Here is a 25210-nt window from a genome sequence, read left to right as displayed (position 1 = left end):
GCAGCAGGCAAAATGTTATGTTATCTAAAGTGCTGTCAAATGCTGCACAGTGTCTGTGAGTGCATGTTAAGTTGCCATTGTTGGGACATCCCAGCACAGGTCACCCCATTGAACTCTGGTAAATGCAGTACACTTACTTCAAAGTTGCTGTAGTTTTTCACATCCACCCAAATTAACGGACAGTATTTGTAAATAACGGACACGTGGTAATTCTACTTGTGATCACTGGTGACAGGTTGTGCTGTGACCTAAAAAGTCTCATCTTTGTGTGGCTTTTCTGTAGATATATATGTTTAGTGTCTCTCTCGTTTTGACTTCCTAGAATGGCTTTCGGCAAAGACCAGCCATGCATGGAGAGACTGAAAAGAATGGTTTTCTGGCTGGGGTGTCCCAACTCCATGGCTAGCTGTATGCACAGGAGGCCTCTGCTTAGCCTGCAGGTACAGTGTAGCTTGTCAAGAGAACAAAGAACAATGAAGAGAGAGCCGAACCTGAGGGCAATGTGAAATTGTAGAAGGGTTTCCAATAGTGTTATGACTCATTCGGGACAATAGATTCTTCTGGGCAGTCCAGAACCATGAGAACTACCTGTATGGGATCTGATTGCTTCACTGTGGTCTCAGATCTTGCTCACCTAGGCATACGAAATACCTGCCAACTTGGAATCGGCCATTGTAAATCTCTATCTTCACTGTCTTCGACCTCCTTCCATTTCACATCCAGACATAACTTCAACACAAGGGGGCGGGGTAACCAGAAGACATGTTTTTAAAAATGGGTAACATGTTTTTTAAATTCTATTCCACCTTGTCTTTCTGTCATTGTGTTCTAGAGTAGGATTCTGCTTAACAAATATCTATCAATGTTTTTTACGAACCTTGCAAACTTCTTTTGTGAGTAAAATGCATCAAAATATAGTAAAGTGTGGTGTGAGGAAAGGGATAATTTAAAGCTAATTGGTTATTGCAGCAGTCTGTAGATTGAGCGTACACGATTGGTCCAACAATATACTAGCTGCCGCTAAAATCAATGTATCTAGACTGCCCATCACGGTTTCTCAAATCACCCTTTTTACACAAGCACGCCCCAGTTCTGGTTTCTAATGCACAATGGAAACAGTTTTGGCTAAGCAAGTTCCAGTTGCTACTTCGCGACAGCCCTAGTAATTGACAAAGGTGCTGTTTTGTGCTGCTCTACTAAGTGTCCATCAGCTAGTGTAAGGAGCTCCCTCCTGAGGTTTCAGGGTACACTCTACTGTAGGGGAGCAGGGGAATCTGAAAAATCTATGCTTTCTGAAGCAGGATGGTGGCGTTATTAAGAAGTACACATTTGCTTCAGTCTCTCAAAATGACAAGGCTAGTAAGTTTTAGGCAATCCATTTGTGGCCTGTAAAGGAAGGTCTGAGTGTAAGTGCGTCCAGACGAGTTTGTAGGTGTTTCAATGCCCGAATAAGGATAAATGTAGGTGAATTGTGTGCAGCTACTGTTATGCCTGTTAACCGACTTAGCCAGTCCGAAGAGCCCTGGGATGAACTGCCTTTGACTCAGTGGATCACTGGGTATAAAGCTGTTGTTCATGCTTTCTTCTTCCTGCCATAGATGGAAGCAGATCCTCTATAAAAGAAAGAGTGCCCTCAGAATTCGCTGCCACTTAAGACGGTCTGAAAAAAACACACTTGAAGAGCAGGCTACATTCAGATTCTGTCTGGCTCTGTTCGATGATTACATTTGATAACAAATCTGTCTCTTGAAACATAAAATCTATTTTCATTGCATAGATCTAAACTCTAATTTACCAAAGTTGATGGGTGGAATTAACTGTCGTTATATCCTAAAAATGATAAGTTTCATGGCACTAGATCTCAACAAGTCTAATTTTATCTACTTCTAACTTTAACCAATATGCTATATTCAGAGGGTACACGGATCATGTAACATAAATTTACTATTTGCATTCATAGATCACAGTATCTGTATTTTAATTTACACAAATGGCAGCTTGTGAAGGATGGGTGCAATATTTTTTATATCTTTTATTTATGAGTTTTATGTAAGAAACATAGAGTACCTATTACCATCAAAAGTTACATTTGCAGTAGCATTGACAAAATGATACAGATACATACATTTCAAACTATTTCAAAGGTTCACAAAAGTGATCATGTTAAGTGAGGGTGCATCAGATGACATAACTTTCATTAGGACATCTTATGTTCAAACTATAGTTCTGGGTCCCTGAATGTCTACCACCCTCACCTTAACTATCCCTTCCCCTTTTCCATTATATCCTAGCCATCAATATCTATGTGTTTATTACCCCCTCATGGATTGTCCCCACTATTGGAGCTCGCATGAGGCATTTTCACAGAGAGAGCCCCATATGTCCTTGGCTGCATCGCAGATTGGATGAAGAACAACTGTCTGAAGCTGAACACACACAAGACAGAAATACTGATCTTCTGCAACAAGAGCAACCCCTGTAATGGCTCCTGGTGGCCCCCAGACCTATGAGCCGCACCCACAACCGCCGACAATGCCAGAAACCTCAGAATTGTCATTGACAACAAGCTCTCCATGAAATCACAGATCAACGCTGTCTCCCCCACATGCCTCCTCACTCTGTGCATGCTATGTAAGATCTTCAAGTGGCTACCCCTTCACACATTACACACTGTGACACAGGCCCTCATTACCACCTGACCGGCCTATGGCAACAGTCTCTATGTATCTATGTAGCACCTCCTACAGAAGCTATATACAACAGAATGCAACAACCAGACTTCTCCTCAACCTCCCCCGACAAACCCACATCATACCTCACCTCAAGCAACTCCACTGACTACCGTTTCAGAAGAGATGCCAATTCAAGCTGTTGACCCACAAACACAAGGCTCCACACAATCAAGACCCACCTACATCAACCATCACCTGAACTTCCACCAACCATCGAGAACTCTACGCTCTGCCTCCCGATCACTTGTCCACATGCACCACATCCACAGAAGCAGAAGTGGACGACGCTTCTTCTCCTGCATCACAGAAAGGACCTGGAAAAGCCCTCCCATGCAGCTCCAGACCATCAACTCTCTTCTGGAATTCTAAAGGGCCCTCAAGACCTGGCTGTTTGACTATGACTTCCGGGGCTTGCAAGCTCCTGGATACCATACCGGGTGATTAGCAGCACTTTATTAATCCTATTTGATTGATTGATTGATTGTTAGAGACAGGATCTTTCTATAGATTCTCATCCAGTCATTACAGTAAGCCAGGTCTTCGATCCTTACTAGGGGAAACTGACATCATCCCCTCTCTTAGCCAGTGGAAATTCCTTGACATATCCTAACAACTCCATTTAGGATGAGGGGGCAAAACATGTACCCATCATATTGTTTATCAAAACAAAGTTTTTATAGGAAAACTTTGTCACTTGAGGGGGGGCATGGCCATACTACATGCAAGAAATCTGCTTACTCGAGGGGCATCATGAACAAGCCGGGTCCACCTCCAGCCCAAAGGAATTCATTAGCGTAGGGGTTTAAAACAGTCAATAAAGGCATTTATACTGTATAGCCTATGCATACTATCTAACATGTCTGGGAGCAGCAGTATCTCCAATGCTCATCTGTAAGTGTGGTATCAAACCTACATTCCAGAGCTACAGCCACCTAAACTTGTTCAACATTCGCAGCGCACTTCATAAAGCACTTAAAATAAGAATATGCTCAGCGGCATCTTATTAACTACTGTTTTGAATTGGTCAGTGGTCAGGGATGTCCCCATGAAAAACACATCTCCCGGGTGAAATCTTTTCTACGTTTGTAAAATGTTCTCAGTTTAGCAGCATAGTCTTTTTCTCAAAATGTTGATATTACAGTGCTGGAGTTTATCTCCCAAACATAAATAATATATTGTAAGCACAGACTAAATGAGAACCCATTTTACATAATTCAAAGAGTAAACATGCAAGCTTTTGCCCGATCTCACAGCTCCCCTATCATGTATCTATCTGTACACAAAGTGCATTGTTCATTATTAAGGTGGGCGATAGTAAGAAAGAACATGATAGACTAGAAGGTGCTCACAAAAACAAAATCAAGCTCTTATTAAAACCAGCTTAGGAAGCCAGCTACAAGTCCCATGCAGGCTCTTCTGCAATAACGCACCATGGGGAGACCAAGCCCACTTAGCAGTCGTGTTTTTTTAAAAGTAAATAGATTCGAGCTCTGTGTAGCAAGAAGAAAGCTCAGAGATCTTTCTTTTACTCTTGCCTTGTTCTCGTCCAAGTTGTGAGGGCAATGCATGCACAATTTGTATCCGGTTATTTGAGAGTGGAATGTAACTGAATGTTAATGTCTAGGAGATAATGGACAAGCAAGACTGGAATTCGCCAATTGCATGTGGCTACTCATTGGCCAGGCCTGGGGGATGAGCGGGTCAACACGTAATCCGCGATGATAGTTGGAAAGTACGAGAAGGGTAGATAGTAAAACTTGCTGTCCCAGCCGGGGGAATAGCGACTTCGTGGGTAGACAGCAGTGACCGCGTGCTGTAGTGAGTCCACCACAAGGTGCAGGTTAGGGTTGCCTGTGGTCGACAGGTCCTCAAGATTTTTGAAGTCTAAGGAGAGAATATTAAACATTAGCAAAGAGTACATTTTCATATGCCAACTGTCACAGTACAGCACTGGCGCGACTACTGTATTGCACAACTCTGCTCCTCCCCTTCAGCCCTAACACCATTATTCCCTACCATTACTTATAATTCAAGGTATGTGGCTACAAGAGTCCCAGCATATATTTCCTGGGTCACTCGTGATGAAGGCCTCACTCTGCTGTAACAGTCTCCAGCACAGACACTATCATATCATACCACCTCTTGTTTTGTTGTTCTGCGCTATGGGGCCTCATTTACAATGTTTTGGCACAGGGCAGTACAGAAGGCCTGCTTGCTGTGCTGCCCTGCGTCGAAATAAAAAGTTAGGCATGATTGTTCAATGGAGGTGACTTCCTCTTACTATGCAGCACCCATAGAACGAGGAAAACATGAGGATAAATAATGTTATTTCTCCTCATTGCGCCTCCCTTTCACCCTCCCGGGGAGGCCCAGGCTTTTGACGCATTCGGAGGTTTACAGCATGAGCATGCTGTCAAGCTGGGAATGTGTCAAATGCCGTGGGTGTTAAGTGGGAACACCCATCGCAACGCCCACGGCACGCCTCTCTATCGCAGTGTGAGGCGACACAGCGATTTGCACTATGTTGCCCCACTCCATATTTACAAGTCCACGTAAAGCCATGCAGGATGACTTTCTGTGGCCTTGTAGCTATGGCTCTACAGTGTGCGGCGCCAGCCCATTTTTGAAAGTGACATTCTAGCGGTGCACAGGGGCTTGAAAATAAGACCTTAAACACCAACACTTCCTAGTTCCTACAACACAAACTCTATTACCTCCACGTCGATCTTCCTCGGAGCTATTCTTACAAGCTGAGAAAATATCTTTCCCACAGAAGTTGTTCCCTAGCTGATGAAAAATAGTAACCCTACCAAGGCTGCCAATATCCTGTAGTCATTAAGAGGGGAGGAATTTATGGTGAATACTTCCTTTTTTTCGTTTCCCTTGGCAGGCTAAAAAAATAGTAAGGCAATGTCATTCTTTTTATTTTTAAATGCCAATGGTTTCCTTTTTAAAACAGGAGATTAGCTATAGTAATCGACTACTGAATTAGCGTTAGCATATGCTCGCTGCCCCTGTTTGTAAGACTTACTTGAACAGTCTACACTGATTCAGCTATGCTGAACATAATCTCCCTGCTCAGCGCATATGGAGGTGTATACTATAATTTTGCCACGATTTTGTAATAAGTATTGTCTTAGTTTACGGATGGGTATTCTGCCTAAGCCAAGATGGCGGCTCCCTGAAGGGGCCCGCAGAGAGAGAGACGCAGTCTAGTCTCTCTGCGGGCGGTTTCGGGACGAAGGAAGTGGCGCGCAAGGCGCCCCATTGGGTGAAAGGTAAGTTGGGGCGGGTTTAGGATAGGAGTTATAAGGGGGGTGGAGGGTGGGGTCGGCCTCTTCTCCGCGCCGACTTAGCATGGGAGGGTCGCGTTTAATTAGGACCACCCACCCACCCAACTTAGGAGGGCAGGGGGAGGAGAGGATAGTTTAGGCAGGGAAGCGGGGGCAGGTAGGGGCGGTTAACAGTCATTTAGGACAGGTGAGTTGAGAGTGATAGCAGGAGATGGGGGAGGGTGGGGAGCCAGGTGCGGGCTTGTCCACCCTTCCAGGGGGAAAAACAAGGAAGTGAAGGATCAGAGCGGGGAGGGGTAGGCTACAGGCAGGGAAGGCATGGGAGGAATAGGGGAGCATATACGGTAGGAAAATTGAAGGGAGATATTTGAGGAGAAAATAAAGGAAAGGGAATTGTAAAAGTTAAAGTCTGTTTTAAAAGAAGATACAGTTAAATGTTTAAGTAATGTTGTTTAAACCCTGTTCTAATAAATGACCTTTTACACCAACAAGAGTGTCACGTATGTATGTCCCGATCCGGAATCATTAACACATTGTCCGAAACAGGAAGCTTCGGTCGGTTTTCGATCACGGAATGCCCTAATCCCATGTGAGATGCTCCTTCCTTTGCTGGCAGCTGTTTTGGGAGTGTTGTACTTTAAAACTGTCCTGTGTTGTGACAGGTTATTTCTTGATATAGTGACTCATGGAAAATTCAGTGAGTGATGTCGCTGGGCCATCCACAAAGGTCCCAGTTGCTGCCAATTTACAACACATGATTGAAGTTGCAATTGAGGCGGCTTATTGAGTTAGACAGGGCTCCCCTCCTGCTAAAATGCCTAGGGTTCAAGTTGCTGGGAGCACTATCAATGACCTTGATGAGGAGGAGAGGAAAAGCCAATTTATTCATGGTCCAGCCGTGGCAGAAAATCTACAGCATTTACGAGATAACTTAAACTTGCCAACTCCTCTGTCTCTTTAGCAGAAGAGGATTTCTTCACACAGTACCAGCGCTTGAGCCAGAGTCCGTTTCGCTGCATGGAGCCAGGGCCGGCTTTTGGGCGGTGCAAGCGGTGCGACCGCACGGGGCACTGACCTCAGGGGGGTGCTCTGTTTAGCAATTACTTACGAAATTTGCGATTTAAAAGCACCTGCTGAAAAGTTCCTTGTGCGTTTAGCCCTCAAGAAAAAATTAAAATGCCAAGATACCTCTTGTGATTAATGTTCCTGCTAGAGAGAGAGAGATGGGGGTTTTGCCTAGTGGCAGCTTTGATGCAACATAAAGTATCATAGAGGGTTAATATGCCTGGTGCAAAAAACAGAACTATGGGGCTTATTTAAGTAAAGTGGTGCTGCATAATGTGCAGCGCCACTTTTCTTGCACCCCTTAGCACCCCCCTAACGCCACCATGTGTGCGTCATATTTAAAATATGCCGCACCATGGTGGTAGTTAGGGGACTAGCGTCAGAATTTTTTACACTAGTCCGGCGCTTGGCAGAATTAATTTAGACGCTAATCTTGCAAAGCACCCAGAGGCCCATTGTAACCAATAGAAGCCTCCTTTTAACGCCTGCTGTTAGCAGGCGTTAAAAGTGCCAGAAAAAAATGATGCAAAGAAAGCTGACATGGGGACCCCTTCCCATTTGCGAATGTGTTAGCACCAGTGTGACACTGGTGCTAACTGCGATTGTTTTGCGACCGCGTTCGCGTTCACAAAACAATCATACATGGGACTTTGAGTCGCAATTAGGAAGGGGACACCCTTCCTAATTGCGAGTCGCAATCCTGTTTTGCGATTTGGTAAAAAGTTTACTGAATATCAAAACTGGCTTTGTACATGGGGAAATGCTTTTTGCATGTCGCAAACAGCCAGATTTGCTGTTTGCGAAGTGCAAAAAGCATCGTACATGTGGCCCCAAGTTCCTCCCATTTTACAGATTGCTAGGTAATAGCAGCCATGCTGGGGGAGATATTTTAATTCAGCTGGGGAACAACTTCTGTGAGAAAGATATTTTCTCAGCTTATACAGACTGCATCGAGAAAGACCTGGACTTGGAGTAATGAAGATTACTGACAAGTAACCAGGTCATTGGATTTGACAGTGCTAACTTTGCTGTTACATTGTACAGACAACTCCTCATCCTACAACACAAACACCACTGCTTTCCACAGCACTAACTCTGCCAATCAATTGAACAGCACATACAGTATTCTACCCTACAACACTAAGTTTGCTATTAAGTCCAAAAGACATTTGCATTTTCTTAGATGCAGCAATGGGATAATTGTATTTCAGATGTCTATGAAACACAGCTCAATAACAAGGGGATATGGTTGTTTTAATACTGAGAAAATGATTGTTAAACAGTAGTATAATGGATCCCTAAACATGCCTTCCCCCAACCCACAATAGATGCCCAGTGAACTCACATGTGTTGTAGTATTGCTGCCCGTAGCTCTCCTTGACATCGTTCGGCACACGGTCCCACACAGCATGTAAATTCTCCTGCACTTTTGGCTTGGTGGCAAAACCGGTGTTGAAGCAGCCAGGCACCACAATTGAGACAGTAACGCCAAATGCTCGCAGGTGATAGAGCGGAACGTAGTAATAATTTTACCTGCGTTCGGACGCTCTTTAGGCCGATGAATCTTTTGACTAAGTGGGAACTCTCTGTACTCTTAATCGATCAGTCGCATCAAATCAATAATCAATAACGAACATAAGCAACACCTTGAACGACATAACACTTTACAATTAATCCAGAATACATTTCGGCGAACCCTGACCTTTCAGTCAGGAATAACCACACCAGTTTATTGCAAAGTTAGTGAATTTATTTCCCTATATTAACAAAGCTAGCACAATATAAATGTGTCTCAACACCAAATGATAAACATATATGAACATTAATAGCTGTCCATAACGTCGAAACAAGTGTAATCTATGAAGCATTTGAATCACAAGGCATTCGATAATGGCAATGCAAATCACTAATACGATAATCTGTAATGAACTAATGGCATACATTTAGTCAGCATAACAAGATCTCAAATTGCATCGTGCGACATATGAAATCCTCGTCTAACCTCAAATTAGCATCAGCATGTGGGACTTCATGCAAAAACAATTTAGCAACATTAATTTAGAAAACTCCTAACTAGGGATCTTACCAAAAATCAGCAGTTGGTTACCTAAAAGAAACACAATGCAATTTTACAATTTCCTTTCATATTTACCAATTACGATCAGCATACAAGGAAGTCTTCCTCTCACAGGTACTGTTCTTCGGTCAGCCTGGGTACCGTTTCTCGATCAGCATGGGACGGGACAAAGGGGCAGGGGTGAACGGGGCAAATGCCTCACGGCGGCAAGGTAAAACTATTACTTCATGCAAAGAGATCAAATCAAAGTTACAGTCTCTAGGGCAAGAATCATTTAAAGTCTCTTTCTCTCGATTAGAGAAAGAATCAAGGTCTCTCAAAATGGCGTCGCAGCAAAGTGGGCCATAATAGCTACGAAGTCTGCAAAATGGCGGGTATCGAGCTGGTAATGGCTACTTTCTCCTCGTGCACCTGGGTTTTATAGACAACAGTTCAAGTCCTGTAGGGTCTCCATTGGAGGGTTCATAGGTTAGCTTCAAATTGACCAATCAAAAACGACAGTTCTCAAGCTTTTACTTAAGCATACATTATCCTTGGAGATGGGTACGCAAATCGCAACATTGTCTCCCAATTAGCTCACTTTCAGAGCCTCCGTTGTCCGCACCTGCAAGTAGACCTTGAATTAAAGAGAAAATATGCCAAGCTGGCACGAAACTTTAAGATAAGCATGTGAACAGTTTCTGTGGAAAAGTACAGCTTCAAGCAAGAATACACGTTTAATAGCACAGTGGAAAAATACGAGCATCTAAACCATGAGACCAGGCAACTAGGCCAAAGCCTCCGCTAAAGTAATGCTAAGCTAAAACATTTCAAACAAGCAAATCGTAGCACACGTTTATGATTATGTCGGATTAGTGCAATTCTAATTCACCACGTTATATAAAGCACGCGTATAAATGATGGCAAACTACTCTGAGGGCACATTTTGTCCCCGTACAATCTTTATTAGTTCGGTTAAAGTCACACAAGATTATTTCAGCACTACGTTTAAGCGTTAATAAATCAAAACCTTCATTTTCTGCTTCATCAATCCCTCCTACTACTTGTCATCACACAAATCATCCCCACAAATTTTATTCCATTAAAATTCTGTCAGTTCCCTTTTCCTTTTAATTCCCCTAGTTTGCGCTTTGTATTCTTCTGCCATTCTTTTCATAATTTTCTCCTCCTTTCTTCTTTTAATTCTTTCCATAATCAATATTATTCCCCTTTTTATTCCCCAAATTCCAAATACACAAATTATTACTATTAATATTCCTTCTATTATTTTCAATAATATTCCATTCCAGATTCCCCCAATCCAATGTCCCACTGAAGCTATTCCCTTTCCAACCTTCTCCCACACTCCTGGTTCTTTCAGTTCTTTCAAATCTGCACTTTCTTTTGTTAGATTAGCAAGCATAGTTTTAATTTTCACACTATTATCCGGTATATATGTGCAACAGTGACGTGCACCAATCATTTTGCAAACGCCTCCATCCTTTGCTAAAAGAATGTCTAAAGCAAGCCTATTTTGAAGAGTCATAGCTCTTTCCGCTGCAAGCTCAGCATCTATCAGGATTATAGCACCTGAAAACTTTGTCAACATGTTATCCACTATAGTAGACAACTTTCTTATTTTGATGGAATTCAGCACAACTCCCAATGAAGGAATCATGGCTCCAAATATATCACCTACCACAGCAGCTGCGGTCTCTCTTTTCTGGATACGATGGGATCCAGATGTCTTTTGAATCATCGATACGTCATCCAGTTGATAAACCTTGGGAACACTATACCCAAATAACATCTTCCCCACCATCCCTTTGGAAGACGATAATAGGCATTATGCCCACAAATGTAATACACCCCTGGAATGACAGGGTCAAGTCCGTTCATCATGAATGTCCATTTGGCCTTAAAGATAAACGTATGTTTACACTCACTCGCTCCTACAAAAATATTGTCATAATAAGATTCACCTCGATATATACAAAACTTCCCTACATGCCAAGCATCTAAAGCTATTTTCCCTTGTGTTTTTATAGCAGCAAAATCATAATTATCTACTGAAGTCCTCTTATGTAGCTCCTTTTCTAATTTCGCTTTCATTTGAGCCCTTCTATCATCTGTGCGATCCAAGAAGCTTATTTCTACAGCAGAGACTGAGCAAGTAAGGTTCTCCCTATGAGCATGAGCCGTTTCAAAAGGTTGCATTGGCTCGAAAAAGTCCCTCATAATTTTATAATCCCAATATTTTGCAGTCTGGCTTAGCTGCGCTATTATAGGAACATAAGCAAAGGTAACATCATAATTCGAGTAAAAATACTGTATGTTAGTTTGACCATAAAACCTAGACATTACTATACTACATGTAATCCCATATGTAAGAGGCATGTGGTGATAAGTTACCCCTTCCTTTACTGATGTCGGTATCTGTGTACACACATAACAATCCTTCGCATCCATAGTCTCAACATACTCTGTTAGTAAGCGATAGAAAACGTTATACGAAAGCTCTTTCTTATCGTGCAAGAGCCTCTCATCCAGTGCTAGTCTTTTCAATGGTGTTAATTCAGTGACAGTAACAGGAGCAATAGTAGAAGCAGCAATAGTCTCATTCCCACCCTTTCCATGCATTCCAAACACAATTGCCATTATTATTATTACACATGTTACTACCAAGCCTATACACACATATTTACAATATTTCTTTCTATTGTTTCGCGTCATGATCTGTATAGAATCAGAGAGCTAGAAGCACTTATAAATGAAACTATTTAGCAATTCAGTTACAAAGCTGAGCGAGCACAATGTTCAAACCGTCTTCTTCAAAAGGCCAGTCACTTATCGTTTAGCAGCATTTGTCTCAATTCGGCAATAACTCAGTCTTTATCAGTTTAGCAAATGTCTCATCCGGTTTAACAATGTCTCAGCTGGTTGCTTCTTTCACGTTATATTGTAGCAAGCAATATCATTTACTCTTTCAATCGACAGAGTCTATGAAACTTTTCTTTTCTATTGGTATCTCTTCTTCTTCTTCGTTCTCGATGCTTAGAGATACAAATTCGTCAGTCCAATCGTCATTGACTGCGTATGCCCATTCAGGACCGGAATACCTCCTGTTTGGTATCCTTTTTCTTTTCAATTTTGCTTCTCTTTTCGACTCTGCTTCGTTGGCACTTTCCTCTTTTGTCAAGTCTTTTTCTTCACTTGACGATTGTTCCACAACTGTCACTTCCTTTCTTTTCTCTTTCACTTTTGGCCTTCCTCCTTCGTTCAAACTTTCTTTACCCTTTTCTTTTATTGGTGAGATACTTAGGTGGTCATTCCAACCCTGGCGGTCCATGACCGCCGGGTTGGAGGACCGCGGGAGCACCGCCGACAGGCCGGCGGTGCTCCAATGGGCATTCCGACCGCGGCGGTAAAGCCGCGGTCGGACCGGCAACACTGGCGGTCTCCCGCCAGTGTACCGCCGCCCATTGGAATCCTCCAAGGCGGCGCAGCTAGCTGCGCCGCCGAGGGGATTCCGACCCCCCCTACCGCCATCCAGTTCCCGGCGGTCCGCCCGCCGGGAACCGGATGGCGGTAGGGGGGGTCGCGGGGCCCCTGGGGGCCCCTGCAGTGCCCATGCCACTGGCATGGGCACTGCAGGGGCCCCCGTAAGAGGGCCCCTAAATGTATTTCACTGTCTGCTGCGCAGACAGTGAAATACGCGACGGGTGCAACTGCACCCGTGGCACAGCTTTCACTCCGCCGGCTCGATTCCGAGCCGGCTTCATCGTGGAAGCCTCTTTCCCGCTGGGCTGGCGGGCGGCCTGAAGGCGGCCGCCCGCCAGCCCAGCGGGAATGTCAGAATTACCGCCGCGGTCTTTCGACCGCGGAACGGTAACCTGACGGCGGGACTTTGGCGGGCGGCCTCCGCCGCCCGCCAAGGTCAGAATGAGGGCCTTAGTCTTCTCTTTGCACCGTGTCCGTTTGATGGACCTGCGATCTTCTCTGCAGAGGTTTGAACTCTTTCGTTCTTGTCTTCCTTGTCCCCACCTTCAGGGGAATCGGCCACGTTTTCCTTTTCTTTTTCTGTATCGTCTGTTTCTGGGAAAGCCCTCCTCTGATCAGGCTCTCCTGCTTTTTCACCTTTTTCGAGCCCTTCGTCACCGTTACTTTCTTCAGGCTCTTTATCACTTTCAGCTGCTTCAGGCTCCTTGTCACCTTCAGCTGCTTCAGGCTTTTTGCTACCCTCAGCTGCTTCAGGTTCTTTGTCACCTGCAGCTTCTTCGTCACTGTCTGAACTTTCTCCTTGGTCTCCCCCAAGTGAGTTGGTGTCTTCGTCGTCAGAGAATATCTCTTTCTCTCCTGCTTCTGCCTGTTCGCTTTAAGTTCGCTTTTGTTCTGTCTCAGCACTCGGCACTGCTTTATCAGGCACTGGTAGTTTCAGCGCTTCAACTTCCTCATCTGTGGGACACAACACCTTCTTTGTGTGACTGGCGTGGATCCAGTTGGGAACCCCCGCGCACTTCACAGCGGTAGTTGTCGTCAGGATCACTTGAAAAGGGCCTTTCCAACGGGGTTCCAGACACGATTTTCTCACGTGCTTCTTTACCACGACCCAGTCACCTGCTTTCAGTGCGTGTCCTGGACCTTGGATCGGTGGCAAGGTGGTCGCTTCCACCTGGTGAGAGAAAGAGCGAACCACGTCAGCCAGTCCTTTGCAGTAGTCTAACACCATATCATCTGTAATATTCATAAGCATGTTTGCGGGAACTGCAGGAAGTCTCATAGCCCTGCCCATGAGAATTTCGTGCGGAGACAATCCAGTTTTTCTATCAGGAGTGTTCCTCATTGACATTAGCACTAAGGGCAATGCGTCAGGCCATTTCAAATTTGTCGATGCACATATTTTTGCCATTCTCAATTTTAGCGTACCATTCATCTGCTCCACCAGTCCTGATGCTTCAGGGCGATAGCTACAGTGCAGCTTTTGCTCAATGTTCAGTGCTTCGCAAAGTAACTTTATCACCTCGTTATTGAAGTGACTTCCCCTATCTGATTCTAAAGAGATCGGGAATCCGAAACGTGGTATCAACTCCCTCAACAATAGCTTGGCAACTGTAAGGCTGTCATTTCTACGTGTAGGGTATGCCTCAATCCAGTGACTAAAAATGCACACAATCACCAACACATATTTCAGACCCCCATGCACAGGCATCTCAATGAAGTCCATCTGCATACGGCTAAAAGGACCGCTTGCCCTACCAATGTGACTCGCGCTCACAACTGTTCCCTTCCCTGGGTTCATCTGCTGGCAAGTGACACATCGATGGCAAACTGCTTCTGCAGCTTGGCGAAATATGGGGTTAAACCAATCAGTTTTGAACAATCTTATCATGGCATCTCTCCCTAGGTGAGCTTGCCCATGATAGAACCGCGCAAGCTGTGATAAGAGACTATTTGGCAAAACATATTTTCCCTCGTGCGAGACCCATAACTCGTCTTGTCTCTTTATACATTGTGATTTAATCCAGGAATCCCTTTCATCCTCCCTGACATTGTTCTGCAGTGCTTTTAGTTCGTCTATTGTATCTACAACCTTCAAGGCGAATGCTTCAGCTGGTTCGAGTTCTGGCTCACTTATTGTATTCCAATCATCCCTTAGCAATATACAGTTCAAAGCACAAAATCTTGCGACTTGATCTGCATATGCATTTCCCAGAGACACATAGTCCTGTCCTTTCGTGTGAGCACTGCACTTTACCACTGCAACTTCAGCTGGTACTTGAATGGCATGTAACAATTCCCTTATTCTTTCCCCGTTCTTCACTGGGGATCCTGAAGAAGTCAGGAAACCTCTCTGTGACCATAGTTGTCCAAAGTCATGCACAATCCCAAACCCGTATTGACTATCAGTGTAAATGGTGACTTTCATCAATGCAGACAATTGACATGCTCTAGTAAGGGCTACAAGTTCTGCTACTTGTGCAGAGTAGACTCCTTGAAGCCATCCCGCTTCCAAGACTCCTGTTACAGTACATACAGCATATCCTGCTTTCAAAATCCCCATCCCATCTCTTAGACATGAACCATCAACAAAAAGAATCTGGTCATTTTCATCAAGTTTAGTATCCTTGATGTCCGGTCGGGGTTTTGTGCAAAATTCAGTCACCTGAAGGCAGTCATGCTCGACGTCTTCAGCGTTCTCAATTTCAGCATTTTCTCCAGGAAGCAAGGTAGCTGGATTCAACGTAGTGCACCTTTTCAGCTGCACATTCGGTGAGCCCAGAATTATCGTTTCATACCTTGTAAGTCTTGCTCCAGTCATGTGCTGCGTTCGGGAGCGGGTCAAAAGTATCTCAACTGAGTGAGGGACCATGACTGTTACTGGGTGTCCCATCACTATTCCTTCACTCTGAGTGAGGCTGATACCAACTGCTGCTACGGCGCGCAAACACCCGGGGAGTGCTGCTGCGACCGGATCCAAAGTAGCTGAAAAATACGCTACTGGTCTGTTCACGCCACCATGGGCTTGGGTCAAGACAGACAAAGAACATGCATCACGTTCATGACAAAACAATGTGAAAGGCTTCGTGTAGTCAGGCATACCTAAAGCTGGAGCCCTGCACATGCATTCTTTCAGTTCAACAAAAGCATCCATCTCGTCTCCTTTCAGCTCAATTTCATCCAAGGCATCCTTTTGGGTCAATTTCAGTAGGGGCTTCGCTAGAGACGAAAAGTTGGGAATCCACTGGCGACAATATCCCACCATTCCCAAAAACTTCCTTACCTCCTTCCTTGTCTTAGGTGGACTCATTTGGAGTATACTTGTAATTCTTTCCTTCATTATTCTCCGTGACCCTTTCTCTATTTGGTGACCCAAGTATTTCACTTTCTTCTGACAGAACTGTAATTTGGAAGGGGACACTTTATGTCCATTCCTTCCCAAATGATTCAACAGAGCAATGGTATCGGCTGTGCAGTTGCTTTCTGTCTTTGATGCAACCAGTAAGTCATCAATGTACTGTACTAGGGTTGACTTGAATGGTAATTCTAATGTTTCCAGGTCTTTCTTTAGGATCTGATTGAATATTGACGGTGACTCAGAAAACCCTTGAGGAATTCGACACCAACTGTATACTCTGTCTAGGAATTTGAAACAAAAGAGGAATTGGCTGTCCTCATGAAGAGGCACAGAAAAGAACGCTTGTGACAAATCGATGACTGAGAACCATTCAGCATCGCAAGGGACTTGAAACATTATCACAGCTGGATTCGGTACTACTGGGCAGCACTTTATTATGATGTCATTTATTTTCCTCAAATCCTGCACGAGTCGGACTTTCCCACTTGGCTTTATTAGTCCCATTATCGGTGAATTACATGGGCTGCTTAACACTTCTTTCAATACTCCCTGCTTTACGAATTCGTCAATGAGTTGGGCAACTTTCATGAGGGTATCTTGTGGCATGTGGTATTGTGGGGTCTGGGGAAAGATCGCATTGGGCTTTACCATCACTTTTACTGGTTCCACTCCTTTCATCAATCCCACCTCTTTCCCTGTCATGTCCCACACTTCCTTTCCGACTGTTTCCCGTAATTCTGCTGGGATATCTTCTTCAGTTATCATCGGGAAAAGACAAATCAGAGGATATTCTTCGTCGACTGTTTCCATCTCATCCCCCTCTACACTGTCCTCTTCTTCCCCATCATTGCTCGTCTGTATTGTTATTCCTTCGTTTGAACACATTATCGAACAACCCAATTTACACAATAGGTCTCTTCCTAACAGTGCTATCGGGCTTGAGTCACACACCACAAACTGATGTACCCCTTGATAGTTACCGATGCTGACTGGTACCAGATCTGTAATTGGGTTCGTCAGATGTCTGTTTGCTACTCCCACCACTTGAACTGTCCTCCCTGAGAGTGGCAAATTCGGTACTTCACTGCTCTTAACAGTTGAACGTGTGGCTCCCGTGTCAACCAAGAATGAGACACGATGACCCATTACTCTTCCCTCTACGTACGGACCCCTTTGATCAACTTCCAAGGATGCCGCAAGCACACAATCTCCTTCTTCTCCTGAACTTTCACTCTCCCATACGTTGTTTATTCCACTCTCACTGTGTAATGGGAACTGTTGTACGGTGCCATTTGTACTCATTACCTGACCCGTTACCTGTGGAGGAACCATCACTTGCTGCTGACTCATTGGTGCCAATGGTATTTGCATTTGCTGATTAGGTACCATAGGTAACTGCTGTTGCATCGGCTGCATTTGCGTCATCTGCATACGGGGCATCTGCATCTGCTGCGGCTGCATAGGTTGTAATCCCTGCAATTGATTTACAGTCTGAAAATTTGGGTTTGGACCTCTCAATTTCGGTCCCCTCATTGTCTGAAATGCATTGACATCATTGTTTTGCTGACCAACACCTACACCTGCACCTGCACCTACACTTGCACCTACACCTGCACCTACACCTGCCCCTTCCTGCACCACCATCGGGCACTCGCGCTTCCAATGACCTACAATTCCGCACGCGTGACACGGCATCACCTTCTTCATTGCCTGTACACCCGTCACAACAGTGTTCAAATCCGGACCATTATTCACAAAACCTCCTCTGCCTCTGCCTCTGGCCTGTGGTTGAAACGCCATGTTTCCCTGCAACTGTGGCTGCGGTTGCGGTAGCTGTTGTTGGAACCCTTGCATCCCTTGTAAACCTTGCAGACCTTGCAAACCTTGCAAACCCGTTTGAGCTGCCTTAAGCTGCATCATCATCACCTTTTCTTTCAGCTTTTTCTGTTTCACTTCAATTTCGTCGCTACAGTATTTCGCATAAGTCAAGACCTCATCAATCGGTTTCGACTGCCAACAAATCAAAAGCGACTTTATCATCTGACTTATCTCTGGTCTCAGCCCTTCCACGAATCTGAACACAAAATGGAGCATGTCCTTCGCCTCAATCGTTTCCGTGCCACTGTAATTCTTGAACGCCTTCAACAACCTTTCATAGTAACTATGAATCGATTCTTTAGCCTCTTGGGCAGTTCGATCAATTTTCTGCCAATCCACATTTTTCGCGGCAACCTTCGTCTTCAAATGCTCAATCACCTTATAGTACAAGCTCATCACCATAGGTGATGGTGCACCCGTCTCTCTGTCTCTCTCTGGTTCACTTGTCGGCCAACCTACAGCTCTTTTGCAATCCTCCCACAAATCTGCCGGAACCACAATCTCGAATAGAGTGTTCAGGTCTTCCCAGAGACATTTCGCAAGCTTCACAAACCTATCAGTCTGTTGATACCATTCAATCGGCTTCTCTCTCAGTTTGGGAAAATCATTCGTAAAAGACTGAATGTCGCTTCTGTGCCATGGTACATGTACAAATTTTCCCCCTGCTGTCTCCCTCATTGGTAACATTGTTACTGTATCACTACTCTGCGGTCTTTTCTCATTGTGCTCTGTAGCACTGTCCCTCCTCTTATCCTTCCTCTTTACCCACCTGCTTTCCCACTTGTCTAAGCACCTCCACACTTGTGCACTCTGCAACAATTCTCTAAGGTGTGCCTTCATGCCTGCTGATCTCATGTGTTCAAAATCTGTGGTCCCAAAATCCAACCTATAGCTCCTGCTCAAGTGTTTCGTCTTGCCTATGTCAATCCCGTTTCTGTCCGCTACTTCCTGCAAACTCTTATGTACCTTGTTTACTTCTTTCGTGATCTTTGGACATAGATACCTCAGCTCCTCTTCCGTGTAGGACTCTAACCTGTTCACACCCATAGTCCCTTCCACCAATTCTTGTGCTTCCATGTTCAACCTGACCCTATTCATATAGTCTTCTCCTTTCCCACTAGCTGAACTTTGTGTAGAATTCAGACTGTTGAACCACTGGGTTAACTGTTGCGCATTTACTCCCATCAGTATAGCATTCACATCGACTGCCATCGATGGCTGCAGCAGTTTTTCAGTGTTCGATGTGAGGGGTATTATCAGTGGGGGACTCGACCTCACCAGTGTTGACTGAGCACATATGGGACTAAACTCCATCAAGGACCCAGACCCATTTGGCTGAGTCGCTATCGGAGTTATCCCTGGAGTGTTTTCTATGCACCTTCTTTCTGTCCCATTCTGCAGCATTGATCCCTGACTGCTCAGACCCGAATTAGGCTGACTATACAGAGGTACCGCTGGACCTACAGTAATGGGTAAGGATATCGCGTCTGGGTTCTGTCCATTCCCCATGTTCTGTGGCATGTTCATTCCCACACCATGGGTCGTCATTGCCGGCATGCCCATCTGGCTCCCCGTCATTTGAGCATATGCATTTCCTCCCTGCATCTGCTTTTGAGGCATCAAAAACTGAGCTGATTCAGCTTGTGCCATTGTTGGGTTGTAACCATTCTGTACTCCCCTTACGGTTGGATCTAGAATCATTCCTCCACTATTTTCACTGCTGTAGTACCCTGGCATCTGCGGCTGATAATTTTCTACTGGTTTCAACACGGGCACATCTGGATATATTCTCCTAACCTGCGGTATCTGCGGGGTGAACAGCAGACTCGGGTCCTTTGATCCCGATGACGCTCCTGAACTCTGTGTTTCATTGTTCTGTACCAGTGCCGGAGGGGCAGAACTGGTACTTGGACCTTGTCCATTCTCTGCATAAGGCGGTGGACGGTCGTTCAGCAATTCCATTATTAACTCCTCATCTTCTAACTCCTCTTCTCTTCTCAACTTTTCCTCGTCCTCTCTATCCTTGGCACACTTCCTGTCTGTCTTGCAGGTAGCTTTCTTACCTGTCTCCTCTCCTTCCTTAGTAATCGCGGGGAACAATTTTATCCCCTGCAATACATCTGACCTCCACACCTTCTGTGCATTATCCCACCTAGCATCCGCTAGTGTCTTTTCTACCTTCCTCATTCTGGTCTCAAACTTCTTCTGCTGTTGCTGTCTGGCCATTAGTTCCCAAATTGCTAGAGCCTCAAACTGTGCTGGCCTTGGAGGCACCTTCATGTCGTACATCGTGAATCTCAAATTCTCTAAAATCTTTATATTGAATGTCCCGTATATTGGGAACGCTACGCTCCCATGTTTCTCTGTCAACTTGTGCCATTGCTTTAGCCAAAGGCACGGAGCTACCCCCTTCTCTTCCATTACAATGTAAGCTGGTGTACCTTCGGGCGGCGTCTCCTCTCCTACGTTCGCTTTAATGTAAGACTCCCCCTTCATCGCACTCCTAAACGCTTTAAGGAATTTCATTTTATCGTCTTTTATTTCACCAAGTTTATAGTCAATAGGTCACTTTTATTCCACAAAATTTGTAATCAATAGGTGACTTTAATTCCCGGAATACTCTTCACCTGCCTTTCCCCTTCCAATCGAGTCCCACGGACTGCGTTCAATCCGTGCGCGACCCTTCTCTGCAACCAACCTATCCCAGCGCGGCTCTTAGTGACGTCACACTCACACACACTGCGGCTGACAATGCCTCGCGGCTAGTCTTCCTTCACTCACCTCTTTTCGTAACAACTTCTGCATATATTGCGAGCTACCAAAAAATAAAACAGATCTGTCGGTTTACTACAGGAGGGGTAACACAATCGCTTCAGGACCTTAGGGACCTTTCACTAGCCTCGGGACTTTTCACTAGCCTCTGGCCGCTATTCCGTCTTTCTCAGTCCCCACATTCGCAAGCAAATCTGACCCGCAGACCTACTCTCAACTTGTCAATGATCTGTTCTAGTGCACGTAGAATCTTGTCAAAGCCCGAAGTCGAAGTTTCTTTCTCTCCCTAACACACGTACCGACTCGTTGACCACGCCCGATCAACCTACTAAACCGCCCAGACCACAGCATGGATCAACATACTCCGAAGTCTCTTGACCTCGCAGGGCCCGTCTCAACAACAACAACCACGTGGACCTTTTTATGCACAAAGCGCCACACGCACCTGAAGTTCGACGACTTCCCTACTCTCACACTCGGAGCCGCACCTCCGTTGTTTCTATGAAGTTCGGCGACTTCTCTACTTCTACACTCGGAGTCGCACCTCCGCTATCCTTAAAAAGAAAATCCTCGCAACCTTTTCACACACCCTGCGGCAATAAGCTGTGCAAGCGCAAAACCCTAACTTCACTCATACCATCACTAGTACCGCCAGCGCCGTTTCCACACCTCCGTTCTCTCCATCCGCAAGCTCCGAGATCCCGGGAAAGTCGCGGTGGACCTAGCCCATCATCATGTTGTCAATCCGTTTTATCCAAGAAAAATCTAATTCAACTTCTCGAGTGGGGTCTCAAAATGCGTAACCGTTAATTCAACACCATGTACTCCAATAGTACAGGGTCCCAAAAGACGGAACCGTTAATTCAACACCATGTACTTTAATAGTACAGGGTCCCAAAAGACGTAACCGTTAATTCAACACCATGTACTTTAATAGTACAGGGTCCCAAAAGACGGAACCATCCTCTGCTACCATCTACTGATAGAGCGGAATGTAGTAATAATTTTACCTGCGTTCGGACACTCTTTAGGCCGATGAATCTTTTGACTAAGTGGGAACTCTCTGTACTCTTAATCGATCAGTCGCATCAAATCAATAATCAATAACGAACATAAGCAACACCTTGAACGACATAACACTTTACAATTAATCCAGAATACATTTCGGCGAACCCTGACCTTTCAGTCAGGAATAACCACACCAGTTTATTGCAAAGTTAGTGAATTTATTTCCCTATATTAACAAAGCTAGCACAATATAAATGTGTCTCAACACCAAATGATAAACATATATGAACATTAATAGCTGTCCATAACGTCGAAACAAGTGTAATCTATGAAGCATTTGAATCACAAGGCATTCGATAATGGCAATGCAAATCACTAATACGATAATCTGTAATGAACTAATGGCATACATTTAGTCAGCATAACAAGATCTCAAATTGCATCGTGCGACATATGGAATCCTCGTCTAACCTCAAATTAGCATCAGCATGTGGGACTTCATGCAAAAACAATTTAGCAACATTAATTTAGAAAACTCCTAACTAGGGATCTTACCAAAAATCAGCAGTTGGTTACCTAAAAGAAACACAATGCAATTTTACAATTTCCTTTCATATTTACCAATTACGATCAGCATACAAGGAAGTCTTCGTCTCACAGGTACCGTTCTTCGGTCAGCCTGGGTACCGTTTCTCGATCAGCATGGGACGGGACAAAGGGGCAGGGGTGAACGGGGCAAATGCCTCACGGCGGCAAGGTAAAACTATTACTTCATGCAAAGAGATCAAATCAAAGTTACAGACTCTAGGGCAAGAATCATTTAAAGTCTCTTTCTCTCGATTAGAGAAAGAATCAAGGTCTCTCAAAATGGCGTCGCAGCAAAGTGGGCCATAATAGCTACGAAGTCTGCAAAATGGCGGGTATCGAGCTGGTAATGGCTACTTTCTCCTCGTGCACCTGGGTTTTATAGACAACAGTTCAAGTCCTGTAGGGTCTCCATTGGAGGGTTCATAGGTTAGCTTCAAATTGACCAATCAAAAACGACAGTTCTCAAGCTTTTACTTAAGCATACATTATCCTTGGAGATGGGTACGCAAATCGCAACATTGTCTCCCAATTAGCTCACTTTCAGAGCCTCCATTGTCCGCACCTGCAAGTAGACCTTGAATTAAAGAGAAAATATGCCAAGCTGGCACGAAACTTTAAGATAAGCATGTGAACAGTTTCTGTGGAAAAGTACAGCTTCAAGCAAGAATACACGTTTAATAGCACAGTGGAAAAATACGAGCATCTAAACCATGAGACCAGGCAACTAGGCCAAAGCCTCCGCTAAAGTAATGCTAAGCTAAAACATTTCAAACAAGCAAATCGTAGCACACGTTTATGATTATGTCGGATTAGTGCAATTCTAATTCACCACGTTATATAAAGCACGCGTATAAATGATGGCAAACTACTCTGAGGGCACATTTTGTCCCCGTACAATCTTTATTAGTTCGGTTAAAGTCACACAAGATTATTTCAGCACTACGTTTAAGCGTTAATAAATCAAAACCTTCATTTTCTGCTTCATCACAGGTCGCCTAATGGTTGATAGAGAGCCCGCATTAAAAGGTGGATGAATGGTTCTGAACAGCAAGCCACTATGAAAAAGAACAGCACTCCAAGCATAAGACCACACAAGGAGAATTTGATGCAAAGGGTGCCATGTGCTGGTGGTACATGGCATTTTGAAATCTCAGTAGACTTGAAACATCTCAAATGGAATAAATTTGATGTTATGAAATGTATGCCTACTTTAACCTAAAATGTCTACTCTGGAGATTTGTACACCTTATTGAGCTCCCATCGATACTGAATCTTCTGAGTAGCATTCTCAGTGAAGAGAGAGGAACTGGTCTTTATTTAGAGTTTGGTGGACAGGATACTGAGACACAAAAGTGGTGGAGTACTGTGAAAACTGAATTTATTACTAATGAATTTTATGTATTTTGGATTATGAATTTGCATAGAATTTGACTAATATAGAAAATAATGTGCAACTTGGAAAATGTGCCCACTTGAGTGGCCATCATTAAAGTACAAAATGTATTTATTAAATGCTTCTTAATCTTAATTGAAGTGCCTGCATGTAGACTATGATAGTAGTGTGTTATATTAATGAATTTACATTATGTATTTGCTTTATTAATTTTAGGTCTTAAGTTAGCGAGGTGTATGCCTAGCTGGCACAGCCTCATATTAAACTGCACTGTTTAATAAAATTGTGGGAATGTAGATCCATAAAAATTAATTCATGTATTTTTCACTCCGTGTTGACCAAACATTAGCATGTGCCTTTAACTTTCTCATGAGAACTGCTTGCTAGAATATCTGGTAGTAGAAATTGTTACACTGTATAGTTTGATGCATGAGACAGCGATGTTCCCAGCTCCTAACAATGGATGCACTGACTGGGCTACGGATGGATACAAAAGTGTTACATGACGAGTCTAACAATGGGAACAAGAGAAAGAATAGCCAATCATCGACATGTGAAAGACAGTTTAGTTATATCTTAGATTTGGGGTTCTATCCTTATTGGACTAATTGTAAACGTGCAGTTTTCTTTCCAATTACAATGTGGGAAGTTCTTTAGATGATTTTAATTTATCCCGACTGCACAGAGGAGAAGAATGCCCATTCTTTTTGCCTGAGGAGCTGAACAGTTCCTGATGACTTTATTTCTATCTTTGTCTGTATTGCTTAGGTTTCTAATGCTGAATGCTGATCCCTTGGATATTGTTTCCACAATGGTTGAGATAGCTTAGAGTCCCCGTCTCTAAATCATTCCTTTTCACTGCCTGTTGCTGAAGCTGACAGAACAGATGTCCATGGACAAAGAGAAATCGCAGCTTGCTGATCCATATGAGGAGAGGTATAACAAATGCTATTGTTCTTGTTGTAGGTTACGTTCTTTGTTTCTAGGTACCAACCACTATTTTTATAGAGCCATAGTTAGATGTTTTTTCAAATTAACATTAACTGAATAGTTTTGCATGAAGCCTAAACATGCTAATCAGAACTGTAGGGAGATACTGAAATGCTAATAGGTTGCTATTAACAGAGAGCTGATATTCTTCATTTGCTGAATTTAGATGTATGCTATTTCTATTACGCAATAGTTCTTGCGTTTAATATTTACTGTGACTCTTGAATGTCTGACAATCAATGCATTAGTCAAATTGAGATTCTTTAGAAGATTTTGTCAACCATTGTTGTTTATGTATGTTTACCATCTGGTTTTGAGACTAGTTTATGTGACATTAGCATTGTTAATCTAGGGAAATAAACATTCTAACTTTTACATAACGGTGTGGTTATTCGTGACCAAATTGGTCATGGTGAGTGAAGACTACTGACTCCAAAGGTATTTTATGATGTTTATTGATTATGATGCTGTATTTGCATTGAAGTTTGAAATTATGGTGGAATTACTTTAAGCGTAGTCAAAAGATCCATTGAACCTCTAACGCGTCCCTTTATAAATCGAATATTAAAGACCAAATAA

At 43.9% G+C, this 25210-nt stretch overlaps 1 protein-coding gene across 1 annotated transcript in view; it reads right to left on the bottom strand.

The window, feature by feature from the left end:
* Positions 1 to 2045: 2045 nt before the first annotated feature.
* Positions 2046 to 25210, bottom strand: part of LOC138293824 (retinol dehydrogenase 7-like) — a 37460-nt gene continuing 14295 nt past the window's right edge. The window contains exons 3-5 of the mRNA XM_069233146.1: positions 10414 to 10427; positions 8436 to 8585; positions 2046 to 4616 (exon numbers count right to left, since the gene is read on the bottom strand). Coding sequence (XP_069089247.1) covers positions 4405 to 4616; positions 8436 to 8585; positions 10414 to 10427 — 376 coding nt within the window. The 3' untranslated portion in view covers positions 2046 to 4404. The remainder of the gene's footprint in view (positions 4617 to 8435; positions 8586 to 10413; positions 10428 to 25210) is intronic.

The sequence above is a fragment of the Pleurodeles waltl genome, chromosome 4_2, assembly GCF_031143425.1.
Source record: "Pleurodeles waltl isolate 20211129_DDA chromosome 4_2, aPleWal1.hap1.20221129, whole genome shotgun sequence".
In the NCBI taxonomy this organism is placed as follows: Eukaryota; Metazoa; Chordata; class Amphibia; order Caudata; family Salamandridae; genus Pleurodeles; species Pleurodeles waltl.
The sequence above is the reverse complement of the archived record's forward strand: the minus strand, read 5'-3'. Positions and strand labels throughout refer to the sequence as shown.